Raw genomic sequence first — 25,942 nt, forward strand, 5'->3', positions numbered from 1 at the left:
GGTGTACATGACAACATGAGTGAGGACGACAAAATTAGCTGGAAGAACTTGTATTAGTTATTGAGGACAATTGTTGTGACTTTAAATGCGCATCGATGATGATAAACTAGACTCTATATAGATCGGGTGTTACAGCCTTACAATTAAGTAGCTCTCCCCCTAAATTGACCCATAGATTCCTAGACAACAAATGAGCCATCCATAATCCAAAATAATGGTTCAATCTTCTTTTGGTTTGATAAAGGATAATAAAGACTCCTGACATTTTGTTTTTTCTTGTCAACTTAATGCAAGGAGAGTAATGACAGATCTTCTTTTAGAAGATTTTTTGTAAGGACCATACATGTATGTTTCACCTCCTAGATTTACTGCTTTGCAGTAAATTTTTATGTGCTTGGGAAAATTCTAAACCCCACCGACTGGCAATGCAATGTGCACAACTTGCAATTGGGTTAGAGAGGTTGGCACAAAACAAAGGCACCAGCCAAACTTTGCTAGGAATTAGGCAGTACGACGTTATCTTCGTCTTTATTCATAATTTCCCACACATGATGACCATTTTGTAGTAACGTTTTTTGCCCTCTCCATCAACTTTTGCATTCACATACGTTTGTAGTAAGATTATTTGGTATCTATATCTAAATAGCAATCTCCTCTAGCTGAGAGTTCAAATATATATATCCTCTCTTTCCATTTATGTCAGATTTAGGATCGAGTAACGTGTTTGATTTATATTGAACAAAATATAAATTATAAGTTTGATAAGGTAAAAGTAAAGATGTTGAACAAGAGATATATATGTGATTTGATTAATACTTCGTACTTATTAGTAAGAGATGTCGTATTTCATTAATTTACAATGAGGGAGAAAGAAGAACATTTAATTTTTTTGCCCTAGAAATGATAGTCGTCACAGAATAAAAAAACAAAAAATTAAAAGAATGACAAGTTGAAGTCGAAGATTTGCATGTCTTCCTGCAAAAAAACTCACGAGTAAATTACAATAGAACATTTTGTTGGAAATATACAGGTTTTCAAGCTAAGAAAAGATGAAGAATTAAACATAATGATAAGAAGATTGGTGTGTCGTTGAATACGCCACAGACTTGAAAATGATAATCGGCGCAACCATGATACTCAATTGTATTCGTCGTTCTGTTCCCTAAAGTTAACACTCACACAAAAGCACTTTTGGGTGACGAGTTGCAGTCACATGAACTTGTCCAAAAAGAAGAGGAAGAGAAGGAAAATAAGATAGGAAGATTCAAATTCTCAAGCATCCCATCAAAAGAATAAAATATATAACTTATTTAGAGGAGGCAAATCTAGAGTCGTCATCCAAGCAATAAAGCATATGAAGCCTCCTTCATAAATATGACAAAACCAAAACTTAATAGGATAGTTACAAGAAGAAAAAAGAAAACTTTTTCAGATTTGCGACGTTGTCCGATCGGGCGGAGATGCCCGCCCCGTCTGGCGCAACTGAATAATCCTGTCATTTTTCGCATAATTCCAAAGTTGTTATGTGTCCTGATCGGGCGGGCTTACCCGAACCATCGGGTGAGACATATTTCTAGCTTTCTAATCTGTATTCAAACAATACCAACCTCACTAAAGATTAAGAAAATAAAAAGGATAATAAAGGAAGGAAACTTTAACTTGGGCACAAGAGGAGATAAATACATAACAATTGGTATTACATAAATAATTTGAAACAAAATGCTTAGTGAGGTAAGATAACGATCTACAAGCTTTAAGGATGAACGAATCTTGAAACCCTTTAAGCTCTTGATCAAGGAGTGGACGAACCTTGAAACTCCAAGATTTAGACCCAGACCCCCACAACACATATCATTGCTCATATGAACTCTATGAAGTATCCTGCACATACCTTAGGTTTAGTGGAAGCTCTAGGAAAACCGCCCAAGTTTTCCATTAAAGATGGCTAGTCTTCACAACCAAATAGGTGAATACTCAAGTGCTTTCCGACCATAGCACTTAGTCAATAGGGTTCAAAAGAAATCCTCAAAACTGAATTCATCAAATGTTACTTAGTAGCTAGTCACCCCCACATGACCATGAATCACTAAGAACATAAAGACGTTTAACATTCAAAGTATTTTATTTTATTTGGTGAATCCAACAAGTGAAACACGTCCATTTTATAAGTTGGATTCATTAAGAGTTAAAAATTTACCGTCAAATAGGTGGTGGATCCCTCAAGTGTGTCGATCTCAAACAATACTTACCTCATGGGTTTAGATCCATTAAGAGTTCAATGACTCGTCCTTACAATCATTCCACAAAATATATATATGTGATACGGATAGGTAAATAATGCTTATTACCTTAACACACGGGCTCAACGCCTATCCCCCTCAACATCACAATAACCACCAAGGATCATTATTTGTCCCTACTTTTCTTGTCATAGCGCACACTTTAACCATGTGAACTCTTACAATGGCACTAACGGTTTAGAAATTTTTTAACCACATTGTTCACACGAATAATTTCCATAACAATATAAAACAATTGGATAAATCATATAACTAAATGTTGAGAGCATTTTTTTTAGGAAAAATTGTTTTAAATAAGTCAAACTTTGCGTGATCTTCCTCCCATTTTAAGTTTATCTTTTGATTTATCTCTGATTGAGTTAGGCTTGTATGTCTATTTTCTTCTATTGAGTTTTAACTTGTTTGTGACTTGTTTAATAGGTTACTTATTACAATACGTGTTATAACGTCCCACCTCCACCCTTGCCTGTTTTAGAAGAAGGGACATTGTAACACATATCATAAGTAACTTACTAGACAAGTCATAAACAGGTTAAAACTCAATCGAAGAAAACAAACTTACAAGCCTAACTCAATCAGGGATAATCAAAAGGTAGACTTAAAATGAAAAGACTGCGCAAAAGTTGACTTATTTAAAACAATTTTTTTTTTTTTTAAATAAACATAATCCACAAAAAATGACATAGCCACTTACTTCATCATCATATATCAAACTTTGAGCACTGCTTACCTTTTCATACAAGGCACCTAAATTACAACCTACACAAACCTTATCGAAAATATCAAGTGAATGACATGTTGGTAGAATATGGAAAGGCTTATTACCCTTTTATTTTCTAATTCCCACTAAAAAGAGAGTTACCAATTAGGCAATTACTACTATCAGGTTGTATGTATAAAAAAAAAATGAACATATTAATATTCCATGATAAGATTCATTTTTAAGCATCGAGGGAATAATATGTGTCTATCCATCAACGTATTCTTTATTCAATAATGTCTTCATCTTCAAGAACTTTGCATGTTTGTACCTTAGCAAATAGCATAGTGTATCTCTGAGAGCATCTGGCATTTCTCTGCACCATACATTATAATAATATAAGTATATAACTATACTATATTTACAATTAGATTTGTAATACTTAGGATTCTAGTCTCTATTTCTTTTTATTTATTTTCTTCTATTTTTTAGAGTAATAATACACTTAGGATACCTCTTTTTTCGTTTGATAATTATATCAATAGATCATACACAATTATGACAAGGGCTGAAGATTGAACAGATCATCTTCCAAAGATGGGGCATTTCTTTCAATTTTTGGCATTTCGTGGCAACAATATTACTTGCAGTTGCATCATGTACGGGCCCGGCCAATAATTATATAGGAGTATTGTATTATAAGTCCATCATGTTGCCAATATAGAGATAGTCATAGCATGTATGTTTCCTCCTGCACGGCTGCACTTATATGATTAGTTACTAGTTAGCCACTAAGTTTTTTTTTTGAAGGGTTCTAATCTTTGACAATCATTATCAGTAATTACATAATTAATAGGGAAATTTCTTCTCTTCGTTAAATGAACTATGGTGCATGGACTTAGGTGTGCTTACCGAGCGGGTCAAGCCCGAATAGCATTGGGCTCGGCCTCGAGCTCGTTTAACTTTTCATGGACTCGGCTCGTGAGCTCGTCGAGATTGGGGGAGTTGAGCTCGGCTTGGGCTCTTGATTAGAATTTGCGGCTCGAGCTCGGCTTGTGAGCTCGTTTAGGCTCGGCTCGTTTAATATCTTAGTTAATATCTTAAAAGAAATACTTAATATAATTTTTAATATATATAAATAATTCTTTAATATATATAAATAATTTTTTAATATAAAATATTTTTTTAGTATAAAATAATAATCGAGATGTATGTTCACGAGCTTTACGAGCAGAGCTCGGCTTGACTCGTTTAAGTATCGAGCCGAGTTTGACCGAGCCATATTAATTCCTATTAAGGTTTAACTAAAAGCAAATGTATCCGAAAAATTGAAGAAATCAAAGGAGACAATGAAGATCAGTTTTCAGACATGTTTAATGAGAAAATCTTGTCTTAGTTATTGAATAACAATCAATTAACAGATGTACACAATCTTCCTAGAAGGGGATTATAATATGAGCATGAAGTTAAAAATATTGTTAATATATATATATATATATATATAGCATTTAACTAAATCAATTAATGAAGAAGCACAATGCAAATACTAAAAAACACATAACATAAAATTGAATCAAGATTCATTTTAAGATTGTACAAACAACTATCCGATGGTGAAGCGAAAACAATGAATGTTAACTAAATGCAAATTGTAATAAGAGAGATGATTTGTCTCTAGTTCCACAACCACTATTGGTGGTGGTCATGAGATTTGATTTTAAATTTTTCTTGAAAAAATGTTGTATTTAGGAATGTGGATTATTCATTTTATAATTGCATGTGATTGATAATCTACAAATTGATCGATGTGATCAATAAAAGCTTTGTAGCTAGGTTAGCATAATATGTATGTACCGAATAGAAATCTCGTGTTGATTAACACAGCCAAATGTAATGTACAAGGTCACTTGATATCGGGGAAAAAAGGTAGGGGAATAAACGTGCATATATCAAAGGCTGTGTATATATTGATAAGAGTATGAAATGGGAAGTAAAAATAGCTCTAAAAGTCAATGAAAAAAATATGAGAATGGGAAAGTGAAAGGAAGAGTACATGGAAAAGAATGAGCCATGAGAAATTTTTTTGTAAGGAAAATTAGAGAATTTGCATATCTAGACGACACATGTCATTCATAGGATCATGTTTAGATACTAAAAAAATCACATATTTTAACTAATGATTTCGAATGGAGTATATTATGAGGAAGATACTCTTTCTTTGACTAGCTATTTAAAATAAATAATAAGAAAATTTGTTTTAAATCACATGCCTGCACCTAGCGAAATATGTAAACGAGCATCTATACTAATATATTAAAAGGCGTACAAAAGCAAGAAATTGTGCCACGTGGCGCTCTCCCTAAGGATTTCATGTAATCCATGTACAATAAAAAAATTAAGAAATTGCATAATATAGGATTTGATCCCAAGACCTCAAGTGCATATATTAGACTAATATTTAGTGTTATTATCATAAAGTATTATATTAATAAATGATATTTTTTCTTATCCGGGACATAGTCCGGACCTAATAACTAATTTTCTAGTCTAAAAGAAGTAATATATCTTCAAATTAAAACCCATTTTATTATAACATAAGAATATAACCTTTCTATAATTCTTGACAAACTACCTACATATATAATGGCAATGTTAATATCTTCCATGATCATGAACTTAAACACTTTATTGACTGCAAAAGTTGTGCAATGGATTTGTAGGGTTATTACACCCAATAAAACTCCTATCTTGGAGCTCATGCAACTCTACTACCTCTAATAATAGGCCATGAAAGTGTTTATGTCTTTTTCACAAAAAAATTTGAGCATTCAATATGATAGGGGAAAAAAGAAAAACAGTACAACACTTCTAAAATAGACCCAAATAAAAATGACATTTTGAAAGCAAAAAGTAAACAGTAACTTGACTTGAATAACTCAAAATTATTAATTATTAATTGTTGTTTTCAGTCTAAAATATACGTGAGTCCCACCAACATCAAAATGATGTTGGACCCACATCTACAAAATAATCTGAGCCAGTATGGAAAGAGGAAAAAACTCACTGAAATTTTAGTGCAACCCCATTAATCTCCCCCTTCTTCACCTCACCGTTTTTCCCTTCTTCAAACCCTCAAATCTCTCTCCTTCTTTCTCTCTCCTTCTTTCTCTCTCTAAAATCTCTAAATTATTGATCTTAATTTAGGGTTTTAATCTTCATTCTTTCTGTTTAGTGTACTTGTATATTCATTACTACCCACATACCCATTTGTCCTGAAGCTGGAATTTTTTTTGTTTTAATCTTCATTCCATTTATTGCAGGTATTTTTATTTGATTTCTGCTTTTTTTTTTTTTTATCTTTTGTTATTTATATATTTTTTTGGGTTTAACATGTTGAAAGTTTTATGCTTTTTTGTTGTTGGGTTTATAATTAGTGTTTTTTTTACAATTGGGTTTTTTTCATTTGATTCTTGTTGTGATAAAATTTATGGTAAATTTCTCATCTTTGAATGACATTGTTGGTTGTACTCCTTTTCCCCTTTTTGGGGTTTGCTTTCAGTTGATTTGGTTTGAATTTATGGAAAAATTAATGGTTAATAAAGATCTGCAGATGAGTTCTCTATGTGTGTGCATTTTTTGGGGGGTTATGTGTATTAAGCTGTTGAGTTTTCTAACCTATGTTTATTTGATTAGGATTGATTTAAATGGCAATTTTTGCTCTAAAGTTTGTGTCTTTTTTTCTAAGAAAGTAAAATAATTGAGCTTATTATTAGGGGGTAATGGTACTATAGACACATTCCCATTATTGGTTTCTTATATTTGTGTGTATTCATTATTGTTCATTAGATTATCTGAACTCTGAAGGATAGGAGCTGTCTGCTCTTGTTTCTATATGTTTGTTAACTGTAGCTGTGATTGACTGGTTTATGAATCATTTTCTTTTTTTATGTTTTGGGTTTGCAAGGTGTGTAAGGATTTAGACATGTTTGGTGGTTGAGGAGTTTTAGAATGGCAGGGATATAATAAGACCAAATGGATTACTGTTGGCTCATTAATTTTCTTACCTAAGCTTCAAATTTCTCAAAAATTAGCATAGATATGACTTTTTCTGGTTGCCCAAATATTGACAGAACTGGGTTGAAATTGTTCTTCTGTTAATTGATACTTTCCTGTAGACTAACCCAAAGTGTTCTCTTTATTGTATAACTTTCCCTTTGATATAGGAGGGAAATCCATAAGATCCAGTGATCCAATACCTTGTTAGTTGTTACTGTCTCCAATGAGGCTCCCGCGAAAGTTGGGTTAAGAAGGTTTAAGCCTTTAGGGGGGGGGGGTGTACAATTTGTATGCTATCTTATTTGTATAAATGAAAGTGTTCCAAATCATACGTAAAGAATGCTGAAACATTCTCATGAAACTACTCCCGCAAATTAGAACGCACTGGATGAATAAGTAAATTTAACAAATTTTAGCTTCATTGGTGCTTGAACATTAGTTTAAGTGCTTTGTATCCTCTTTTGCCTGCATATTCAAGAATTAGATTTGGATTTGGTTGTTTAACATTTTAATGGATTGTGGAGCCCTTTTACTGTTTTCAAGGATTACATGGTAAGTTTTCTATTTAAAACATGTTGCACACTCCCAAACCTTCAAATGCTTAAATATGCTTCAGCAGTTTGATATAAGTTAGTTGAAATCGACGCTGTAATTCAACAGTCTGCTCTAGAGGCGTTATTTTGTTATTCAATGATTTATGACTTTATGCATCTTCAACAGGATTACTATGTTGCAATAAGAAGTGCCTGGGAGGATTTAGCGTCATTCCACCGTTATGTCTTCTTGATACTGGCATACTGCTGCAGATTTTGTACATAATTCTGCTGTTTCAAAATTCTTCCTGTGGGTTAGATTGTTATGAGACGCCCCCTTTTGCCATAATTTTATACAGAATGGCACACATGAGTTTGTATCCCGGTAATTGTGAAATTGTTGAATTAGAGGAGGAGTTAAACCCAGGAGAGCATTATAGAGGTAAAAAGTATGTGAAACCTGAATTGAAACGAGAGGAGAAGGAACGAAGATCTCTAGCCTCAAATGCTGGGAACACAAGCTCTTTAGAGGAAGATCTCAATCAGCTCTTTGAGATGTTTAATAGCAGAACTCCACCTCATGGGTCTTCTCGTACAAGCCAAGCCGGTACATCACGTAAAAATGCTTCAAAAAAGCCTGTCAAAGCAGTTGGGTCTTCTTCACCTGGATATGGAATCTCTGAACGTGTTAATCTAAAGCAGGCACTTAGGGGATTGTGCCTTTCTCAGGCATCAGAAATGGCGGCCATGAAACGCTTATCTAAATCCGGTTCATCAGAAGCTGGGAGGATATCGACTATGTACCAGAATGTTGTAGTTGAAGACAGGGCGTCCAATCATTCCCAAGATGATGATCGAGGGGGCATGCTCGAGATATCGCTTGTTCCTGAGGAAACAAGTTTTGACACTTTCAGAAACATTCCTGGAAAATTGCCAGAACCGGATTTCTGGCCCTCAAACCGAAGTTCTCTTGCTGACAAAGGGGCTGGATATACCTCAACGTCGAATGAAAGATTTGAGTCAAGATACTCTGGCAATCGAGTATTAGACCCTGAGAAACCTGCATCTGTATTAACTGCATCTTCTCCACCTGTTGATGACAGCATTCCTGACATGGGTCATAGTAAGCTGACTCGGAAAGGAATTATCACTCCAACTGAAATGAACAATCAAGCATCAGGTATTGCCAAGTTGCAGCAGAAGCACATGGTTTTACCAGCTTCGTCCTCTCCAACTTCTAATCGTAGCATGCGAGATGTTGCTAAAGGGAAGATGGCAGAGAATGGAGAATATTGCAGTACTGGTCATTTTGCAGGTCAAATGCCTTCAACATCATTGCCGAAAGATAAGCATGCATCTCCAAATTCTCAATCTAGTCCTAGATATGAAAAGAATTCTCTGGAACTTGTCTGGAAAATTCCAGCACATAAGGAGATATTTGCAGCATCAACTAGTGCAGGGAATCAAATGTCAAATTTTGATATGGGGCACAAGGAAGAGAATGCACATATTTCACATCGTTTTGATCTCATTGACAAAGCCCAGGAGCATAGCAAGAGCTGCACGACAGAAAGTGGGAAATTCTCTGCCTCAGCTAAGCTTGTGAGTCAAACCCGGTTGACGGAGTCCTTGCAGAATGAGAAGAATACACCTCTTCAATCTTCTTCATATCCTAGTGCTGAAAATGCCTCCTCGGAATTTAGTAGGAAAATGGCAGACGAAAAGGAACAAACTCCTGTGTCAACTGGAGCTCGGAATGTGAAGGTACATGTGATGCATGAGGATGAGCGTGTACCTACATGTTCTTCAAGTCTTCCTGATCTTGGTGATAAAGCTTTTGGTGACAGCAACAGTAGTTTGGCCTCTAATAAGTTGGTCAGCAAAGAATCTGCTGGAAAATCAGCAAAATTAGAAACAAAAGACTTAGGCTTGAGAGCTGGTAAGAAGATCAGTTCAAAAACTGTATCGTCAACTGGCTCCCCGAAAGGGAAAAAAGCAAGCAAGTCAACCAGAAATGCGCAGCATTTGGTCAAACCTCTTATCAAGACTAAGAATTTTGTTAAGAGGAAATCCAAGAAGAAGTGCTCAGATAATAGCTCGAAAAATGTCCGAAGTGAATTTATTAATGACTTGTATTCAGGGCCAAATCCAATAGTGTGTCCGAGATGCCAGTGTGTTGTTACGGATGCCTGGAAAGAAGCCAGTCAAGAGTCTTCAGTTTCTCGTCAGGAGTCTCTGGTATCACAACAAGTATCTCCACAATCCCATCAAGAATCTCTTGTATCCCATCACAAGTCTCCTGTGCCCTTTCAAGATTCGCCAATATCTCCATTTGCTAGCCTTAGTGCTGAAGTCAGCTCAAGCAATGTCATTTCAGATAATAGCACACTCGGACTAAGTTATGAGAGCTCAAACAAATCCAAGACAGCTGTTGCTGAATCTAGTAGCAACACAAAGTCAAAATACAAGGGGGAATTCACGCAGAGTTCAAAAGGTAGCCCTGGTGAATGTAGCAGTAGCACAAGTGTTAGTGAAGAAAGCAATCTAAGCAGGCCCAGCTTTTGTGATCGGCCACACATGTCTAAGGATGTAAGGTGGGAAGCGATTCGTCATGTAAAGTTTCAGCATGGAAATCTAGGATTGAGACAATTCAATCTTCTGAAGAAGCTTGGCTGCGGAGATATTGGAACCGTTTACCTTGCTGAACTCATTGGTACAAACTGTCTCTTTGCTATAAAGGTCATGGACAATGAATTCTTGGCTAGAAGGAAAAAGATAGCAAGGGCACAAACAGAGAAGGAGATACTAAGAATGCTCGATCATCCTTTCCTCCCTACTTTATACAGCCAATTTACATCAGATAATTTGTCGTGTTTAGTTATGGAATATTGTCCGGGGGGTGATCTACATGTTCTCCGGCAGAGACAACCTGGCAGGTGCTTTACAGAACAAGCAGCGAGGTAATATATCATTTGAGTTTTTTCTTTTCTAGCTTTTTGCTTGCTTAAAGTGCAAAGTAATTGTAACCACTGAACATATCTGTGACAAGAATTTTCACCCGAACCCTTGTTAAGCAATTCAACTATATGATGCTATGTGAAATTTTGATTATAATTCAACCACTGAACATATCTTGTCTCATGCAATTTTATAGGTATCCGTAAGTTGATGCTAAATGTTCTTCTGTATCCTTGCAATGAGAATTATCTATATACTAATTTTGGTAATGACATTTTCCACAAAGGTTCACTGCAAAAGGATGATAAAAAAATACCCCCTATCATTCTGCCTATTTCTGCTTGTTACTATAACAAATTCTGTGAGTTTGAGTATAATTCCCGTTCCATTATGTGCCTTCTTTCCTTTCCTCTTTTTATATTTATATTTATTTTTCTGTGGGGGCGGGGGAGGAGGTTAAAAACTTGCAATGACAGGAATGGGTTTCACATTTATAAAATGGTGACTGTCATTCATGAGCGTGTACAACTTAGTGAGACTAGAAATGTTGTTTATGTCAGTTCCCATTCATCTCACTGTATCTTTGCTGTAAGATCTGTTTCTGGTGTAATAAAGGAACGTATGTTTCATTAAGGATCTCAATTTAAATGCACACACAATTCTCTGATGTCTGAATAGGCTTTTTAGTAAATTGTTAGATTTATGAGAACTTTTCATTTCTGTGCAGATTCTATCTTGCCGAAGTCCTCCTTGCCTTAGAGTACCTTCACATGCTTGGAGTTGTCTATCGAGATTTGAAGCCCGAAAACATTCTAGTCCGAGAAGATGGGCATATCATGCTCTCCGACTTCGACCTCTCACTCCGATGCGCTGTGAGTCCAACTCTTCTTGTCTCATCGTCGATGTCAGCCACCTCAAGAAAGGTCTCCCGTCCATGTGTAGATACACGTTGTGTGCAGCCTTTCTGCATTGAACCTTCCTTTCAAGTAACATGCTTTACTCCTAGGCTTTTAGCCTCTTCCACCAAACCCTCCAAATTGAAAAAGGTGAAATCTGATGTTGCTGCCGAGATGAGACCACTGCTGCAGCTAGTAGCAGAGCCCACCACAGCACGCTCCAACTCATTTGTAGGTACCCACGAATATTTGGCCCCAGAAATCATTAAAGGAGAGGGGCACGGAAGCGCTGTTGATTGGTGGACGTTCGGTATTTTCCTATATGAACTACTTTATGGTAGAACACCGTTTAAGGGAGCTGGGAATGAAGAAACTCTGGCTAATGTAGTCCTTCAGAGCTTGAAATTCCCGGATAGCCCTCTAGTTAGCCTTCAAGCTAGGGATCTAATATCTGCCCTTTTGGTTAAAGAACCAGAGACTCGTTTAGGGACTGAAAGAGGCGCTGCTGAGATAAAGCAGCACCCATTCTTTGACGGGCTGAACTGGGCATTGATTCGATGCGCTGTTCCCCCTGAGCTTCCTGATTATCGGACCTATGGGATGCCAAAAGCGTCATCTCTTGAAAAGAACAACAAATATGTGGACTATAGCTCTGGTTCCGGTTCCGGTTCTGTAGAACATTTAGAGTTTGAGGTCTTTTAGCGAATCCTTTCCACATAATATTTGTATTTAAGTAGAGCCCTTATAATGTAAATTTTTGTTATATGGTACAGTTCATTTTTACAGTGAGACATTGGGAAGAGGTGGATCTGATGTTGTTACAAATCTGATATAATTGCTTAAAGGTTATAATAAAATTTTGTTAAGCAGGCGAGTACTCAACGCCTTGTTTTTGAGGCCATTTACTTTACAAGTACTCTAGTAGTGCGCAGTCTACTTCCTCTTGTTATATTTACTCCCTTATTTTTTTTTTATTGTTTGAGAAAAATGTTTTGTTTTCTCTTATTGCATCAACGTTCTTATATTCAAATTCTCCCTATATCTTAACTCTTTTTTTGAAGATATCTCTCATCAGTTTAAGAAATTAGTTGCCACATAGTGCATAGTTTGATGTGATGTTCCTGTATAGGGACTTTCTGCAGTCCATACAGATGTAGTGTTGGGGTCTTTGATCAGTGCTGCAGGCTGCAGCGAGTACAGTTACTCGCAAGTTTTGAATAAATAGCACCGTTGGACCAAACTGTTTTGTACTTTTGTTAGGCCCAATTTGTGGCTTAATGAATGCCCTTCATATCTGCTACAATTGGAATCAACAAATTGTATTGCATGCGAAACCTTTTATTATACTCCCTCTGTTTTTTTTATCATTCCTACTTTGACTTTGCACGTTTGCCAATGCACGTTTTAAAACTTAAATATCTTTCATTATATATTAGTAAAAATTATAACGATTGAATTTTAATAAAGTACTAATTGAGACGAATCAAACAAGACCCCACATGACTATGTTTTTTCTTATAAATTGAGAACATTTGAGAAGATTCTCTCTATGCATGAATAGTGTCAAGATTATAAGTGAGAAAGATAAAAAAAAACAGAGGGAGTAATTTTTAAAAAACACTTAGATAGATTTGATAATAAAGTTAATACAATCCGAGATGTAGGTATTCATACAAAAATAGGAGGGTTGGGAGACTCCCTAATAGTATTCATACACTCATCTGTGCTTCTAGCATGTTTGGATAAACAATCCGCAAGCTTGTTGCTTTCCCTCCTTGCATACTTGATCTTGAGGTTGGGATGATCACCACACAACGCCCTGATTCCATTCCATAATCAAAGGAGTGGTAGAGCACCAAATATTGGGGAGGGGGGAGCAGATACTTGGCAAGCCATTTGACTATCTGTAACAATTGTACAATTTGTAATGTTCATTCGGATGCATAGAAGGGGTGCCTTCTCGAATGCCCATAATTTCTGCTATTAGTGAGCTGCGAACATACAGACCTTTAACAAAACCATGGATCCAAGTACCCATAGTATCCTGAATCACCCCCCATACCCATGGGTGAGCTATCATCAACATAAGAAGCATCGTCATTAAGAAAGGTAGAGGTAGTACCAGTGTTAGATCTTTGATGAGGACATACATACACTTGGGCGGATGGGTCTACGTATATTCCTTTTTTCAATTACCAGGCTTGACTCTTTGCTAGGCAAATAATTTTTGCGGTCATTCTAGGTTCACGCTCAAAGATAAACTTATTTCTACTCTTCCAAATTTCGAAACAGATAAACGGAAATAAGATATTCCACTAAATATGCCGACTAAGCAACTAAGTGAGTTGGCCCTCCCTTCTCCTTTTTTTTTTCTCTCTTCTCTCTCCTCTCCCACAAAACCCTAATTTTCAATCTAGGGGCTACCGCCACCCTTTTGGGTGGTGGTAATCCCCTTTTCTCCTTTTGTTACTAGTTTTTATGTTTACATTTCTAGTAAATTTTAGTCTCTCTCAAATGGAGATCAAGTTTTTCTACCCATATATTGGCTTATATCTACCCATATATTGAGTTTTATCTCTCTCCATGTGAGAGTTTGGAGACTTTGTTTTTGGGTTTTTGTGTAATTCAAGAGGTTGATTTGTTGATCAAAATTTGTGCTAAGTTGCAACAGATATCAAGACTTCGTTTATAGTCACTTGAATTGAATTTAGTTCTACTTCAAAACAACAAAAGATCGACAGGTCCCCTTGCAGAAGGTTGCATCAGACAGCGATGTGAAAAACGAGGGTTTTCAGAAGTGTTAGATCTACTCAACGATCGTGGTTTTGTCGTATTGGAATTGTATTTATTTCATTTTGATATGTATTTGTTTAGTTTTAACTTATATTGTAGATGTCTTATGACTTTGAATCAATAAAGTAGTGTTAATTTTTTTTTAAAAAAGAAGATATTCCACTAAATTCCATCTACCATCGATGTGTTTGAGAGGTTTTTAGATAGTCGTTCCTCAAGGGGAGCATCATGGTTCAGGTTTGGAGTAAGAGTACTCCGAATCTGAGCCGCAACATTACCATTTCTCAACACATGATCATCATTTTCGCATGGGAAGTCACAACACATATACTTAGGAGAAGGAACAATTATTCTAATAGAGAGAAGTAGATTGTGGGGAAACCTGCCGAGCCAAACAAGCCACAAGAAGTACTTAACCTTAGGGAGGGTTTGAGATCTCCATAACCAACTTATATTGACATGAGAATGAGTCTCTAAGTTATGAAGGCTGGCTCTGTACGCAAGACTAAGGGAAAAACCCTTGATGGACACAAAGGTGGAAGACAGCATATCAGGAATATTCTCCTAGAAGGGGGAGGAGTGAGAGCATTAATATTATCCTCGAGATGAGGTAGGAAGTGATGCGAGAGGAAGGAGAGATCGCATATCTACTGTAAGAAAACCTGTGATAGGGTTAAACTTTCTTCACCACAATACAAAGGGCCATAAAACATCTCTCTTCCACTCGCTAGACCTAGCCACTTATCATACCCAAAATTTATCGAAGTCCCATTTCATACAATCCAGGCTCTATTCTTAGAAAGCAAATCCCACCTTTTGCCAACACTTTTCCAAACGTGAGACCCATACTTGAAACTTGTAATGTGATTCTTATGAACATATTTCGAGAAATACAAGCCTTAGATAGTGTGTCTTCCCCATGAGACAATTTACACCCTAGCTTGGCCATCGAGGCAATGTTTTGATGCTCTTGCCTACGAATACCTAACCCTTCATTTTCCTTAGGTATAAAGGTGAATTCCTCTGCTACTAAGTGAAGTTTTTTCTTTCCATCCGACTCCCCACATAGATAATTGTTGCAATTTTTGTCTAGATTCTCAAGGGTAGCTTTAGGTAAGAATGTTGCTTACATGTAACACTGGGGAATGGTGTTGAGGGTGGATTAGATTAAGCAGAGACGACCAGCTTTGGAAAAGAAGCTCATTTTCCATTTTGTAAGTTTTTTCATCATTTTGTTGGTTATGAATTGAACTTGGGATCTGGAAGGGCATTTGTACAATAAAGGAAGGCCTAAATACAAATCTAAGTCCTTAGATTCATTCACATTAATGGTCTACAGGAACAAATCCCGCATCTCATGGAAGGTGTTTTGAGAGAAGATGAGACGATTTTTTGTCTTCATTAGTCTTTTGACTCGAGATAGCTGAGAAGTTCTTTAGGGTATCTCTCACAGCAAAAGTCGTCTTTTCATATACTTTCCCGAATAATAGGAGGTCATTGACAAATAGTAGATGGGAGATTGGTACCATTTTCCTTCCCACCCGAAAAGGACTCTATTCCTTCATATTAAAGGTTAAATCAATCATATTTGTTAGGGATTCAAGGCAAATGTTAAACAAATAAGGGGACATGGGGTTCACTTGTCTAAGTTTGATCCTGTAGAGTGAACAAACTTCTCGCCTTTCCTATCATTTAGAAGAATAGAAGAGAAAGCCTTCTTAACACACTTCACGATGATTCGAATTGTAAATCTATCTAAACCTATTTTCCCGAGGCAATCTTCAACAAAATTCTAATTCATTCTATCATAGTCTTTATCAAGGTCGATCTTAAGAGCAAACCACCCCATACCCCCCTTCTTTTTAGACATTGAGTGAAGAATTTCAGTAGCAACGACCAAATTTGTGCCGAAGTGAAACTATTTTGGTTTTGAGATATGAAATCGGGCATAAGAGGTTTCAAATGATTTACAATGATTTTTGTAACCATCTTATAGAGGGTATTGCACAAGCTAATTGGTCTTAGTGTTCCACTGTTTCAGGGGAATATTATTTTAGAATTAAGCAAATTAATGCTTCACAAAGGTCCCCAAGGACATCACTTTTCCTGAACACTCCCTAATAGTCAAAAAAATATCCTCCTCCATGAACCCTCGCAACTTTTGGAAAAAAAATTGGATGGAGACCGGCGGACCCAAGGGCTTTATTAGGGTGCATCGAGAACAAAGCTTTTCTAATTTCATGATTTGTAGGGAATTTGTGAAGGGGATGGGTAACAAGAAAAGGGGGGTTGTTGGTACCAAGATTTTGCGATCTTTCTGAAGTGTACAAATGACTAAAGAAAGAAGTGATGTGGTCCCTAAAAGCATGGTCACTCATGCCCCCAAAAAACATGTCATCACTCTCTCTCATCAACTTACTCTCTCATCTTACAAAAGTTTGCCATGGATTATGACCCATTTTGATAAATGTATCCCACACTCATGACCCAAAAAAAAGAACATCATCCTTCTCTATCCACTTCTTACTATACTCCGTCCCACTTTCTCTCTCCTAAATCAATACATATTTATACCTTTTGATATTTATAATATCATACAAGATATAAATAAATTATTTTGTATATTAACGATCCTAAATAAATTTATTTGGTAGTAACTAATTTTGATTAAAAAACTTTAATTTTTCAATAATAAAAACTTCATAAAATAATTATTAATGTCTGTACAATGTAAAGAGAAAATAATTAATTTCAAAAGTGTGTCAAAATATAGCAAAATGGATATCTATTTATAAATCTCAAAAAGATAGGACAATTAGTGAATTTTTTTATTTGTATCTTTTAAGTTATTCATAGTACAAAACTTGAATTATAAAAAATAACCTTTATGACGCACTACCACATGTCCACAAACGATTGGCTTAGGTCAAAAGATGACCAACCATGGTTTGGGTCATAGGACGACCAACCATGGTTTGGATCATAAGATGACCAACCATGAATTGAGTCATAGCATGACCCAAATACAAACATAAAAAAACCATGGATGCAACCCCGTGTTTTTTTAGCAAGGTTTGTGACTCAAATTGATGCCCAAAATACCATGAGTGGGCATGCTTTAAGATCATGTGGCTCGTCGATACCATTTTCTACACTATCCTTGAAGCTCAAGATTTTATTAGAGTGATGCGCCATAAGCACACTTCGATAAAAATATTGGGTGTTCCTTTCCCCCCTCTCTTACTCTATATAGACTACTCTTAGCCCTCCAAAGGCTTCTTCTTGATTGAAAATATTAATTCTTTCATTTTGGAGCTCTACGTTAAGATTAAGTATAAACTGAGTGCGAGAGTTCGAAGCAAAAGTCTGTTGGGTTCTCTTTATTCTCGCTAGCGCTTGCTTTTTTCAGAAATAAATGTTCCCAAAATTATATTTGTTCCAATGCACCATATCAATACCCAACTTACCCAATCTCCCACTTAAATGGATCTCCGTGCTTAACTTAACCCATTCTTGGTGGACAAATTAAAGTCCCGAAATGTACTATCCTGAAGCCAGATGGGCTCGGACCTAAATGGTTTGACTCCTAGTAAGACAACTTGTCTAGAAAGAGTAAGAATGATAGGGCTATGGTCAGAGGTGATCCTAGGCAAGTGAGTTAAACCAGATTCCGGAAAATTCACAAACCACTTTTCATTTACCCACGCTCGATCAAGCCTTTCCCAAATAGGATTACTTTTTCTACTGTTAGTTAGACCACATGAACTTCGGGCCCTGAAAACCTAAATCAACTAGACCACACTCATCCATGGTATACATATATCTCTCTAACTCTTTTCCTCAACATTGGCGCCCCCAAATTTCTCATGCATTTTGGCATTCAACTTCATTAAGTCTCCGATAGCAACCCATGGGATGTCAATTGTAGGGGTGATATTAATCAAATCAGCCTCTATATTTTGCATTTGCATAACACTAGTAGAAAAAGGTCGATTTGCGTCGGACCTGGGACCGCTATTTGCGTCGGACTTGGGTCCGACGGCACCGGTCTCGACGCAGATGACCTATAATTGATCTACATCGTATGTGAAAACAACGCATATCGTTTTGCTATTTGCATCGCACGTTGTATACGGTGCGACGCAGATGACTCTCCCCAGCCCAACAAAGAAGGGGAATTTGCGTCGCACATAGCCGAAGGTGCAACGCAAATCACTCATCTGCGCTATGTGCGACGCATATGTTTCATTTTTTCTTAAAGTAGGATTTGCGCCTGATTGAGGGCCACATACAACGAAAATGGTTCATTTTTTTAAGAAAAAACAAAAAGACCATTCACCATTAACTCACTGGCTTCTTCACATAATTAAAATTCATATTATACAACATGAATGAAACACAAAATGTCAAAACAAAATGAAACACATTGGTCTTTGTCAGATCTAAAAATTGAACGAAAATAAAACCACATTGAACCAAAAAAATTGAACGAAAATAAAACGAAATTAACCTAAAAATTGAACAAAAATAAAACTAAATTGAACAACAAAGTTGAACGAAAATAAAGTATTATTTTTCTTCTTGCTAGTTCTTTGTTAGATCTAAAAAATACAAAACGAAGATAAAAAAATTGAACCTAAAAAAACAAAATCAGATCTAAATCACCAAATTTTCGTCGTTTTGTTCGAACTCCTCGTTCTTCTTCAATTATCTTCTCGCTTATCTTCAGTTTTTCTTTGTCAAATTTTCTGGAAATGTCAAGTTGATGAAGAAAGCGAAGAAATGTCGACACAGACGAAAATGAAAAAACGAGGTCTTCAAACAGATCTGGAAAAATGACAAATAACGAAAAATTAAGATAGGCGGAAAAGAAAAAGAAAAAGAAAAACTAAACAAGTTACCTTATTCTCGTTTTTCGTTGAACGAAGATGGAGCAGATCGAGAGATGAACGAAGATGGAGTAGATCGAGAGATGAATGAAGATGTGAGCGAGTTTCTCGTTGCTTCGCCATGGCGGTGAGGATGAATTTTTGAGTTGCCCATGAAACTGAGATGAGAGGGACGAAAGAACGAACGAAATGGAGTGAAAAGCGGTGCGGTGATAGAATTTGAGAGTGAGAGTAGCGGGGCGGTGAGAGAATCTGAGAGTGAGAGTGAGAAGAAAGTTTTTAGGTTTAGAATGTTAAGGGGCGTGGTTATGAGGAGGCTGGAGTTTTTTAGGTTAAATGTTAAGGGCCGAAGATCTGCGTCGGGTGGGCCTTGAGGTCCGACGCAGTCTAATTCTTTTGCAACGCACTAAAGTATCATGCGACGCAGATAGTGCAATTTTCTTTTTTCAAGGAGTAGACAATTTGCGTTGTATGTGCCAGGATGTCCGACGCACATTGGTCTTTTGCAACGCACCTATTATACGTGCAACACATATAACCCGTTATGTGTGTCACACTCTTCTTTGCGTGCGACGCAAATTACCCTTTTGCGTCGTTTTGCTTTACATTTGACGCACTTGGGGAGACGCAAATCGTCGTTTTTCTACTAGTGTAATAAGATCAAGAAGCATGTGTTAGTATTTCATACCTCAACAAAGCTATGCACTCCTTGGGTGTACTTGTTCTCGTAATATGAATCCGAACACGGTACGGGTTCCAAAAGATCAATATTCCCCCAAAAAAACCATTCGGGTCGACGAGAAACCACTTAAAGAAAGGAAACTTCTTAACGATGTCCTCGGTATGTTCACGAGTCACCCACGTCTCGGAGATAACAACAATATCAAGACTGTGGGTTGCAAGTGGATACCAAAGGTAAGTTTTAAACGTCTGTTGCCCAATCCTCTTCACGTTTCAGTATAACCAAACATATTACGTGGGATGGGGATCGGGTTTTGATGCTCTGATACAGTGCCCCCTTTTGCTGCCCTAGAGCTTCCACCTCTTTCCCGGTAAAGGGACACATCTAGAATGCCTTCTGCAGTAAATGAACCACCTCTTTTACCTCTCCCTAACTCACTGATAGTTGTAGGTGTTTTAATGAAGTTCTCATTTGGGCTGCCCATAGTGCCTTAGTGTTGATCATAAAAGTCACTCTTTGAGATGTCCCACGCACTATCGTGAGAAGTCGTCTGTGCGGGAGGAGTGGAGTGGGATCAAACCATGGTCCGAGGTTCATCATCAACTCTATCTCCTGTAGCTCCACTCCTACCTCTTTCTTGAGGAACAATTCGTCAAAGTTTGTCATGATTTTTGGCATGTGGCTCATGGTTTGGAACTGAGGAAAGTGGGGAGTAATAATCGCCATCGCATCGTGATAGTACATCAGAATATTGCTAGCTATCTCCTTTGCACTCGAGGGGTCCAAGATTATGCTTTTCACTTGTTGGAGGGGGGAGGTCCTCCATTATCTCCATTGTCTCTCAATAGCATGTAATCCACAAACCCCCAATTTTGTTCTGCTTTGAGGGGGAGAACTGGGTGATTGAATAGGATGGGTCCCTCGTAATCCCTGACCTAGATTCGGGGGGGGGGGGCGAGGATGACAGGGAGTCTGGGGAGAGTGGTGGCGGTGAGCTGGGGGTGATCACTTGTTGGGCTGTAAATCTTCGGGATATTTTTTCATGGAGGTTTGAGGATGTTAATTTTTATGTAAATAGATGGGGTTAAAGTGGAGTGGAGTTTTGTAGTGTTTCTTGGGCTTTCGAGAGAAAGATTTAGTTTGGGATCAGTTTAGTGCTAGACTGGGTAGATTGAGAAGTGCAAGTTTCCTTTCCTTTCTCGCCAAGTTGCATCTTCTTAGTGGGCATAGTGGTGAATGAAGGCTCTGTGCCGTCTTGTAAAATGGGGAAAGAGTAAATGATGGCTCCAGCTTTATCGGACGCCACTCCATTTGCTTTTTTCGGTTCTTTGGAAAGTTCTAAGTGTTTGCCTTTAATGACCCACTGGCTTTGGGTCCTCATGTCAGTGTTGACATTCATTTTTCGTTTAATATTTTTCTCTAGTGGCCCCTACTTTTGGATTTCCTTGGTGGTTGGTCCCCCCCCTCTTCTTTTCTTCTTCGAGAGTATTGGTTATGGTGATGACCGAAGTCCGTACAGATGTTGCAGTACCTCGCGCCATCACAAAAGACAATTCCTTGGCGAGTTTCCCCAGCCAAATTCCCTCCGGTCTGTTCTCTATCGCATCAACCTATAGGCAAATTGACACATAGCGACGTTTATCGATCTCCTTCAATGGAGTATGTACCTATGTTTATAACTCTCCCCAACTTGTGCTCTCCATTGCATCAACCTATAGGCAAAGTGACGCATAGCGACGTTTATCGATCTCCTTCAATGGAGTATGTACCTATGTTTATAACTCTCCCCAACTTGTCCCCTATCTTCTGTAAGAAATGTCTCCTCAAGAAAATTCAATAGGCAGTTTTAAGAGATGTGCCCATACTTGAGTTATACGTGTTTTTGATGGTCTGAAACCTGCCTCCCATGGCTGGGTCCAAATTTGCGTTCCCAAACTGAACCATGGGCCATCAACAAGTATTTGGGAATTTCTTTCTAAATTTGGGCATATTATAGCATAGAAACCCTTGCCAAGAGCATCAGGTCCATCTAGTCTTGCCAATTCCAAATTGATGTCAGTTCTTTTCTAAGGAACTCATGAGACAAGGACTTACACATTGCTTTACATATTATTGCCGATTCCTAGGGCTTGCGCAGCTGCTCATACTCCGCCTCTGAGAGTGGGAAAAACAACTCCTTTTTCAATAAATCAATTGGTGGGGTTATAGAGAAAGGCAGCCTTGATAGTGGTTCAACAGTTTCTTTTAGAGCAAGACCCGAATTGGTAAAGGGGTTGTTTAGTGCTTCAAGGAAAGAGGTGGGGTGGGGGTTTAGAGGTTTTTCTTCCGAAGTGGTATATGTCGTCGTCTGGTGCTTCTAGTCGGAGTGCTGGCCTTATGGCTTCTCTCTTTGTGTCGTGAGGACGAGTATGGGAGGAGAGGGGGGGTGGGAGGTTTCTCCCTTATGTTTTCTACTTTTGCATGCGGAACCTTGAATTCACGTTTCTTCACCATTTCTCTTTATGTGACTATCATTGAATTTTATAGATAACCACGTGCAACTATATAATTATATAATGTTGTAGTTCATTTTAAGATTTTTTTTCTTTACTTTACCCATCTTATGAAGTACATAAGATATTTATGTAAGATAAAATTGGTTTCAACACCCTGAACGATAGATCGGGTGCACCCAACACCACCAATTACGACTTGTAGCCTAAACACAAGTATGAGGTGGGGTGCATTCTGTACCATAAATAAGGACGGAAGCCTAAAATGTTGTCGAAGACGGTTGTTTTTATGGTACAAAATGCACCCCACCCCGTAGTTGGTGTACAGACTGCATCCCACACTGTAGTTGGTGGTGTTTAGGCTATTAGTCATAGTTGGTGGTGTTGGTGCACCCGAGCTATAGCTCAGGGTGTTGAGGCCAATTTTGCCTTTATTTAAACGAAGTGCTTATAAGATAGTTATTTAGAAATATTATATACTTCCTCCGTTCCATAATAAGTGAAACACTTACTATTTTAGAACGTTTCAAAATAAGTGAAACATACCTTAAATGGAAAAAAAAAGTTAGAAATTGACAAGAATACCCATCACAAACTTGTGTGGTTTGCTATTCTCTCTCCTCCTTTTAATAATGAAAAGGGTATATTATGACTTTTTGGCTTTTGAAAGTGATGTTTATTAAATCTTGTGCCAAATCCCTAAGTTTCACTTATTATGGAACGGAGGAAGTACTTATTAAAATGGTCAAAGTCATATGAATTCAATATTTGACATGCTACCACTAGGCTATCACATGTTGCTCTATACAACTATACGAATTCAACATGATACGCATTTGACATGGTAAACCTCTTAGGAATAGAGGGCTTTGAGGGACCTCTACCCGAAATTTTTCAGTATGGTCCTACAATTTTGAGGTTAAATCTAAAGATAACAATAGAATGTTTGTATCTAAATTTTAGTATGGTCCCATAATTTTTAGTGACATGTAAATTTTGTTTGTTTAAAGAAAGTATGTGTCATTATTTTAAATCATGCTCAAATCCAAAAGCATCTAACTTGTAAGCCAAAGATTTGCTCCATTTTTTACAATAAGATAGGAATCATTACAAACTTTATCAACGGGGTTTGCAGTTCTTGTAATTCGCCATATCAGATTAAACTTTCATATCAGCCAATTTTGAGGTAATCCAATTCTCTCTTCTACTATTTACCATACCTCACTATATTTTCTCTCTCCTTATTAATTTGATTCATCCCAATTTTCACCATATTTGTTATTTTCATGTAATTAAAATACACTAATGATGAATTGTTATAATTTCTTTTTAATTCGTATTATAACTAATTATTTATGTTAATCGAAGTTATTTTAAAACTTCTTCAAAATATATGAAGACAAAAGTAAGTGTTTAACGGAAAAAATATGTATGAAAATGTGTGGAAATGACTCAATATTGGACTATATAAAACTGTTGGTAAAGTTTTTTTAAATTTTAATTTATATTTATTAATTATGACCGTTATTTACAAATAACGGTAAATAAAAGAAGCATGAATAATTACTCAAAAACCAGCTATTCAGATTTGCTATTTGCAACCGTTGGATGGATACATCACATCTCCCATATACCGATAAACTTTTGTCACTTGTCACAACCAACTCAAAGTTTAAGAGAAAAGAGGATGGTAAATTTTTTTTTGAAAGGTAAGAAAAGGAAGGTTAGAAGACCCTCCGCATGAGGGGAGCTCCTACCTTATCAGTTACAAGGATAAAGAGGATGATAAATGGTTCATTGTGAAAAAACGTTTTAACACCCTATATCTCCTCCCCTTTATTGTTTAATAATTTTTTTACATTCTCTTTCATCAGGATCTTCTCAGAGTTCAACCGCTGGATCATGCTCTTATAGGGATACATACCAACCTTTTACTAAATGTCGTCCGTATTTTTATACGAAATTTGTGTTTTTTTTAAAAAAAACTTTTATCTCAAAATTATTAAAATTTAAATAATTTTTTCAGCATGAACCGAATCGATTTTCGATTCCACCATGGTGGAACGGAATTCCATTTTGGTTCACCATGGTGGAACCGGAAAAATGTTTCAGTTCCAACTTCACCATGGTGGAACCGGATTTTCATTTCGTTTCCAGCATTAACAACGAAAAAAAGGAAAAATTTCGAGAAAAATGAGAAGAAAAAGAAGAGGTGGGAGCTGCGCGAGAGGGGGGCTACCAGGGAAGGGCACGGGGAGGAGGGTTGTGGGGGTTGGGCGACTCCGAGGAGGGGGGTTGTGGGTGGAGGTCGGCTGGGGCTGGTGGGGGGTGGGTTAGTGATAAGTGCGTTTCAAACGTATTTTATGGACTCCTTTTAGCTCATTTTGATAATCTTTCTCCCCTTTCTTCCCTCTTTCTTCTCCTTTCCTCTTCTATTTCATTCACTTGATCATACTTGATCATAGTGACATTTTGCTAGATTTTTAGTCATTTTTGACCGAATTTCTAGTACATTTGCTTTCACCTTGTTTTGCCATGTTCTTGATATGGTGAAACTACTAAGACGGCTACGATTTGTAAAGTTGGAAAAGGTAGCAATGAAAACAAAGCACACATTGAGAAATGGTGCCTTGCACCATTCCCCATGTCCGCTCGCACAAAGGAGCACATTGCACAATAGAATCTTGAATAGAGAACTTCAAATGGACATAAATTTTAAACCACGAATCAGATGAAGGTAATTCCAGTTGGAGGTGAAAGCTCGTTTCGATATCTTTCCAACGACTGGTCATAAGCTTGATTTGGATATAAAACGAAGAAGTTATGCTCGTTTTAAGTTGAACTGTCCAAGTTTGAGGCAGAAGGTTGAGGTGCGCCCGCACCTCTGCTTGGTGCGCCCGTACCCTTCATTTCCGAAAAGAAAAAAATCGAGCCTTCTTTGAAAACGATACTTTTGTTTTTTAGTTTGAACTTATGCTTTATTCTAGTTTTTAGAAGATTTTAGGGTTCATACTAGAGAGAAACACTTGAGTTTTATTGAGATTGAGAATTGTTAATCATAGTTTGTGATTCCATAACATTAAGGTATTTTCATTCATTTAATTTGAAGTTTATTTTTATTTCATTCTTTTCGTGTTTGTTCTTGTTCTTAGTTATTCTTAGATCTTCATTCTCATAGTCTCATAATTGTGATTTCTATTAGTTTAATTATCTCTTAATCATGTTTAGCCTTAGATTAGTCATAGAATTTATGTTTAATTGCTTAGAATCCATGATTAGTGAGTAGTTTCATATCTAGGGTTAGGATGAAAGTATGAATTAGGGTTAAATGTTTTTGTTGATGAGATTGTGATGTTTTAAAGAAGTTTATGCATTGATCTTGGTGTTTTGAAACCTTAGGATAGATATTGATCACATTTATACTTTGGTATTTTGAATTCAAATATTCTTAAATCGAATTTTGAACTCTTTTATCATCCCAAGAATCAACTTAATTTTTAGACCAAGATATTGGATGAAAATTAAGGGGATCCTTTATTAGGGGTTTTCCGAATTTTATGAATCTCTTAATCAATTGACAAAATACCATTCGAGAGAGGATTTAGTTGATTAATTAAGTGATTATTCTTGAGGACCATTCGAG

The 25,942-nt window shown here is 36.9% G+C and overlaps 1 protein-coding gene across 1 annotated transcript; it reads left to right on the forward strand.

The window, feature by feature from the left end:
* Positions 1–6,050: 6,050 nt before the first annotated feature.
* On the forward strand, positions 6,051–12,344 carry LOC104898400 (serine/threonine-protein kinase KIPK2). The gene is made up of 3 exons (XM_010685483.3): positions 6,051–6,320; positions 7,777–10,549; positions 11,275–12,344. Exons 2-3 carry the CDS (start codon positions 7,950–7,952, stop codon positions 12,143–12,145), a joined length of 3,471 nt encoding a protein of 1,156 aa, XP_010683785.2. The 5' UTR covers positions 6,051–6,320; positions 7,777–7,949; the 3' UTR covers positions 12,146–12,344.
* The last annotated feature ends 13,598 nt before the right edge of the window (positions 12,345–25,942 follow it).

This window comes from Beta vulgaris, chromosome 7, assembly GCF_026745355.1.
Source record: "Beta vulgaris subsp. vulgaris cultivar EL10 chromosome 7, EL10.2, whole genome shotgun sequence".
NCBI lineage: Eukaryota > Viridiplantae > Streptophyta > Magnoliopsida > Caryophyllales > Amaranthaceae > Beta > Beta vulgaris.